This window comes from Nicotiana attenuata, unplaced genomic scaffold (assembly GCF_001879085.1).
Source record: "Nicotiana attenuata strain UT unplaced genomic scaffold, NIATTr2, whole genome shotgun sequence".
Taxonomy (NCBI): domain Eukaryota; kingdom Viridiplantae; phylum Streptophyta; class Magnoliopsida; order Solanales; family Solanaceae; genus Nicotiana; species Nicotiana attenuata.
Window position 1 is genome coordinate 37,138 of NW_017676399.1, and position 6,656 is coordinate 43,793.

The window sequence follows — 6,656 nt, forward strand, 5'->3', positions numbered from 1 at the left end:
GGAGATTCGGGAGCAAATATGTACACAAACACTCTGAAGATGAGGCTCTAAATTCCAGCAAAGAAACATAAATGGGACTGCTAGTGGGTGTTGTCGCAGACGGTGTTGATTGTTAGTTGTTACATATTTTGCAAGGCTGCAGTTCCGCAACAGAATCTGTTTGCAGACAACTTATAATAACTGAAAAGAAATAAGAATGTTGGTTAAAAATTGGAAATATTGTTCAAGGGATATGAGAGCAGCCTGGCAGCTTTGGGAGCATGTTGACGGGGAACAGAAGGCTATAAGTTGTAAGGAAAGAACAATATTGCACAAACTATGAAATAAAATAAAGAGCTCTGCTTGTAAAACCAATGCTAACAATAGTAAAAGAAACTTAAGGAAGAACGCCGGTTTGCAACATAAATGTGTCCCCTAAACTTTACTATTGCTTTACTCAGTTTCTTTTCTTGGTTCGGGAGGTGGGGTATGGGTTAGGACCTGGTCGATTCACAAAATTATTCTAGCAGCTTACTTCTTCAGATAGAAGAGTATGCTCAGGCAAAAGAAAATGAGAAAAGAAGAACCTAGGATATTTGAGGGATATAGGGGAACAACTTGCAGATGTAAACGATACCTGCTCCAGTTTCCAACTGGAGGACCTCCTCCAAGTCCAAGTCCTTCCCAGACTAACTGCAATTACACTATATATTTGTTAGAGAACATCAAAACACGTAAATAGTTCTGTTTTTGGATAGATCAGATGGGTAATGTAGGAGAACTAAATAAATAAAAGGAAGTCCTTAGCAGACTAACTAAAGTTACAAATATAAGACTTTCGAGTATCAACGTTCCTGACCAATAAAGCAGCAAACAACAAAGTAAAACTTACTAGAGCAACAACACGAGCAGCATCCTGCCTCTTCCAGTACTCCTCAGTGCTACCTAGCTCAAGAAAGTAATCAGTTTCACAAAACACATAGCTGATCACGTAAGCGATGCACCGGGCCCTTCTCTGGACCCGCGCATAGCGGGTTGCCCTTATAAGGACAGGACAAAATAACTATATAGACTCAGCATCCAGTTGTGCACAAAATTAATGGCATCTCGCACTCCCCCCCCCTCCCCCCCTCCCCCCCCCCCAAGACGCACACACCCAAAAAATAAAGAGGAAAAAGAAAAAGAAAAATGAAACAATAAGAACCACCTAATGAAGAAATAGGGTAAAGTAAATAGAGAGAAATCAAAAAATGAGTTAATCTATGTCAGCGTATGTGTATAAAGAGGTTACCCTCTTAGAAACAAGAAAAGAGGAGACACACATAAAAATGAATCAATCCAATGCCTGGCTAAGTAAAAGTCTCGTGGACCTATATCCTTCAACTATTAAATTGAGTGTTGGACATTTCGGTTATTATTCAGTTAGTTACCAAAGAATGCTCCAGAAAAAATAAAAAAGAACATCTACACTAAAAACAAAAGATAGCTAAAAGAGAATAAAGACAACAGCTTACTTATCTCTTATAACTGACTTACAGCCCAATTGGACACCTCTGCTTGCGTAAAATGTAGGAATATTTACCTTGTTCCCTCATCCTTGCAATTCTTTATCTATAAGAACTTCTTGTCCTTGATCTTGTACTTCTCCCTCTCCATTTTAAAAGTAAGATCTTCTTTTATATTAAAAATTGAAAAAGGGAAAGAGAAAAATAATGCTCATGCGTAATCAGTACAGGTACCGTTTTCTTCTTCCGAGTTTTGGATTTTACTTGAATCAAATGTAACTCTGCTGCACTTGGTGCAGTAAACAACTAGATCTCCCTTCTAATCCATTTATGGCTTATTTATTCTGTCAAACATAGAATTATGTGCATCTATTGGAAAACATAGATCTTTGAATCTACCTGCTAAGTGCTATATAACATAGATGCATAAGACATAAATAAAGCACACTGGATTATTTCTTATTGTGCGAACTCCAAATTTAAAGAGGACTTCATTAAGCTTACCTATCTCGACGAACATTGTTGGTTTAGTTGTCACGGGTCCATGATGAGTAGCTTCAAAAGTAATCTATACCAGCCAGGAAAAAATAGTATTACACTCCATATTACATATCAAGCAGAGGGAAACAAAAATAAAGAAGATATTTATAGAGAAATGCCAGGATTATCTACAAAAAGAATGAGTTTTTTTTTACAAGCCACAAAAGATTGATCATAGAGCTGATATAGAAAAGAGCCATACTTCAAATTCGGGAACGAGATTATGAGACTCAGCAATTTTATTCAAAAGAGTCATCCATGGCCCCATCCTTGGATTTGGTGGTGCCGCCCACCCTGGCCTCCCTCCTTGTGGTGGAACATCCCCCTCTTTCAAATGTGGCACCCCTAACCAACATTAAACATAATTAGGACCTCATAAGGTGTTTGCGAGCATCTAACTTCCATACATCAAATATACCATTCTCTCTCCCCATTTATAAACACTCTTTCATGTTAAGACGCTTCGTACTGTTTGACAATCATCCCAAACAATGATTTTACAATAAAATTCAAATTCATTTAAATATACCCCGACTACAACAACTTATATGAAACTCTTTTCCATTTAGGGATGTTCAAAATGATTGACATCATCAACTAATAATATTATTCTATATACTTTATCACAATTTTTTTACAACAACAACAAACCCAGTGTAATCCCACAAGTGGGGTCTGGGGAGCCAGACCTTACCCTTATCCTAAGGAGGTAGAGAGGTTGTTTACGAAAGACCCGCGGCTCGGGAAGATGAATAAAAACAATTAAATATCAATAACAGTAGCCAGAAAAATGATAGCAACGAAGTAAGAACTGGAAGAAAAAATAGATGAAGGAGAGCAATAGTACTAGCAATAGCAATAAGCAGTAACCACGACAGGATACTAGAAAACTGAAGCAGAAGATAGTAAGAAGTAGCCGTAATACTAACAATCTAGGAACAACGACAAGATACTACCAGACTAGCCCTAAACAACCGAGTAAGGGTCAAAAAAACGTCCAACTACCTGCTACCCTTCTACCCTAATACTTGACCTCCACACCCTCCTATCAATGGCCATGTCCTCGGTGAGCTGAAGTCGCGCCATGGCTTGCCTGATCACCTCTCTCCAATACTGTTTAGGCCGCCCTCTACCTCTTCTCGTACCCGCTAAAGTCAATCGTTTGCACCTCCTAACCGGGGCATCTAGGCTTCTCTTTTTCACATGTCCGAACCATCTAAACCTCACTTCTCTCATCTTGACCTGCATGGGGGCGCGCCCACCTTCTCCTGAATATCCTCATTTCTAACCTTATCCAACCTAGTGTGTCCGCACATCCATTTCAACATCCTCATTTCAGCTACGTTCATCTTTTGGACATGGGAGTTCTTGAATGACCAGCACTCAGCCCCTACAGTATAGTCGGTCTAACCACTGCTTTATAGAACTTACCTTTTAGTTTTGGTGCCACATTCTTGTCACACAAGATGCCGGATGCTAACCTCCATTTCATCCACCTCGCCCCTATACGGTGTGTGACATCCTCGCCAATCTCCCAATTCCCTTGAATAACAGACCCAAGATACTTGAAACTTTCTCTCTTGGGATGGCTTGTGAGTCAAGCCTCATGTCCACGTCCGCTTCCCCCGTCACGTTGCTGAACTTGCACTCTAACTATTTTATCTTAGTCCTGCTAAACCTGAAACATTTAGACTCTAGGGTCTGTCTCCAAACCTTCAACTTTTCGTTAACACCGTCTCGCGTCTCATCAATCAGTACTATATGATCAGCGAATAACATACACCATGGAACCTCCCCTTGAATATGTTGTGTCAGTGCGTCCATCGCCAATGCAAACAAGAACGGGCTGAGAGCGGATCCTTGGTGGACCCCATCCCAACCGGAAAATGGTCCGAGTCTCCTCCCACTGTCTTCGCCCGGGTCTTAGCTCCATCATACATATCCTTAACCACCCTAATTTATGCTACCGGAAACACCTTTCGCCTCTAAACAATATTTTTAAAAACTCAAATTTGTTTTGAAATTTAAGTTCAAACTTTGATGTGGTGTTATATCTGTCAAAGTAACTTTTCAATCATTATTCTAATTCTTTCTTCCACTATCACTAATAAAATATGTACAAACATTACTGCTATAAACAATGAAAATCCGAGGTCTTATTATATAGTCAAATTAGTATTAAACTTAAACTTCATTTAGTTATAGTCCTATAATATTGCTTCCATAATAGAATGCATAAGTCCTTTTCTTTTACATATTTCTTCAACTCTTGCTCCATAAAATGTGTTGTAGTCTAGCACTAAAATGTTGTTGTCAACCCCTTTAATACTGAAAAACATCACAAGAAACACTATGTTACATCCTATATTTCTCCTTGTACCATTACCATACAGCACCTATTTTTATACCTGACCGAACATGGAAAATGATCCAGAAAATAGTTTCCCAAAGTACTTATAGAAAAAAATAGTTTCCCAAGGTGGTGTTTGCACCGGCTTGCCAACAAGCAGTGTTATCAAAGGCGAAAAGCGCAAAAAAGCTCTAAGGTCCGTTGGGGCTTTAAGCGCAAAGTGCAAATAAAGCGTGGGCTTTAATGAAAAAAGGCGCAACTGGAGAAAAAGTAAAAACATGTATATGTAGTCCAAGACTAATAATTATACGTATGAATAACAAATATATGGACAAAGAAATTGCAAAATTTTTACGATAAAGTGAAATATCAATTGTTTAATGTCGCCTTTTGAGGATTACACTCATTGGCAAGAAAAAGTATGCCTTAGAGCTTTGATGCGACACTAAACCGCCTACAAAGCGAGGTGAAGCGCTCAACATGTTTTGAGCCTCGCTTCAGGGCTTAAGCGTGCTTTAAGCGCGCCTTTGACAACACTGCCAACAAGTTTATATATTTCCTTTGAAAATTATTTTCCTCCAAACAAAATAACTCTATATAACTTTAATATCTACTTTCATTTTTCAAAAGGTGGAGTTTGGACCGGCTTGCCGCACCTGGGCTATTCCTACGGGGTACTTACTACCTCCCACTAGCACATATTAGAGGTAACTATGTTATCAAAGCTTAGACACACAAGAAGAAATCACCTAGCTTTTTGCTTCTACTAAAATTTGAATTTTAGTCTCTTATGGTCCATTCCCACCCGTGGGATTATACTGGGTATGTTGTTATTGTTGTATGGTCCATTCCAACTTCATTGACTGCTAGACCGAAACCTTAGCGTTAAATATTTTCTTTCATTAACACTAATATATTATATCCAACTTCATTCACCCTTAGACCACTTAAAGTACTTTCTTTCATTACCACTAATATAATAACACAACACAAAAGGACAATTAATATTAAACACCTTATAAAATAAAACATCGGTAATGTAAAATGAGACAAGGAGAGTATACTACTCATACCAATAGGATGGATGGTGACAGCGGGGCGGTTAGAGACTGCAGTGTGTTTACTAAGGAAGATAACCTCGTCGACAGGCTGACCAGTAGCGTTCTCCCAACGCTGATCCAAATCATCTTCTTCCACAATGCCTTTGTCATGTTCTAACAACCTGACATCTCCATTGCTGTAACTTCTGATACCTTGATCTAAGGTGGGGCCAGGTTGCCACCCTGGCATAGCTAACAGCTCCTTCGCTGGGTTCATTGATGCTGGATCCGTCGTCGTTGCCACCACTAGCTTCACCATTTTCTCCGCCAGTTTTCTGAGATCGAATTTTTTCGCAGATCATTTATATAGTTTGGCGTTAAAAGATCCAATGGTGGTGCTACCGCCACATTGGCAGTAGTTAGGCTCTTTTTGGTTAAAGATAAGTAAAATAAAATTATTTTTGTCCTAGAAAGATACATTATATTTGGGAGAAATTCAAAAATAGCCAGATTTACCACTAGTCGTTGAAAAATAGCCAAGTTTCAAAAGTCATCGAAATTTAGCCACTTTAAATCTGAGCGAAAACACTGTTCAAAATCCGGAAAAATACGCCCGCAAATTTTACGGGAGTTCCAGCATAAGTATGCTTGAACTCCCGTAAATTTTACGGGAGTTCCAGGATAACTATGCTGGAACTCCCGCAAATTTTACGGGAGTTCCAGCAAGTATAATTGTCCAGTATAATATACTGGAGTTTGGAGCACTGGTGCTCCAGTCTCCCGCAAATTTTACAGGAGTTAGCAAAGTATACCGGTCCAGCATAATATGCTGGAGTTCGTACACAAATGCACCAGAACTCCCGTATATTATACTGGACCGGTCCCTGTTGCAGCAAAATAATGGCTATTTTTCATTGACTTGATAAACGCTGGCTATTTTTCGTTGACCAGTGTGAAAACTGGCTATACCATGATATTTTAACATTATATTTTTGGGAAAATTTCACATTAGAACAACTAGGCTCCATACTTTTCAATTTTATAGCCCATATTTCAATTTACAACCAACTAGCCCGTAAATAATAGGCTAAGATTCAACATCCAACTCCAATAGGTTCTCAAAATCACTTTTTAATTTTTAAAAAAGATTCCGCAAGCTTTTAAATTAATTTTCGAATCAGTAATTGTGATTCAAATATAAATTCAATAAACCAAATTCATTTGGGTGGTGAAAATTAGATT

The 6,656-nt window shown here is 38.6% G+C and overlaps 1 protein-coding gene across 1 annotated transcript in view; it reads right to left on the reverse strand.

Moving 5' to 3' along the window:
- Positions 1-5,896, reverse strand: part of LOC109220983 (D-aminoacyl-tRNA deacylase) — an 8,665-nt gene extending 2,769 nt beyond the window's left edge. Inside the window, exons 1-5 of the mRNA XM_019385449.1 lie at positions 5,448-5,896; positions 2,227-2,369; positions 1,989-2,052; positions 872-924; positions 617-672 (exon numbers count right to left, since the gene is read on the reverse strand). Coding sequence (XP_019240994.1) covers positions 617-672; positions 872-924; positions 1,989-2,052; positions 2,227-2,369; positions 5,448-5,733 — 602 coding nt within the window. The 5' untranslated portion in view covers positions 5,734-5,896. The remainder of the gene's footprint in view (positions 1-616; positions 673-871; positions 925-1,988; positions 2,053-2,226; positions 2,370-5,447) is intronic.
- Between the last annotated feature and the right edge of the window lie 760 nt (positions 5,897-6,656).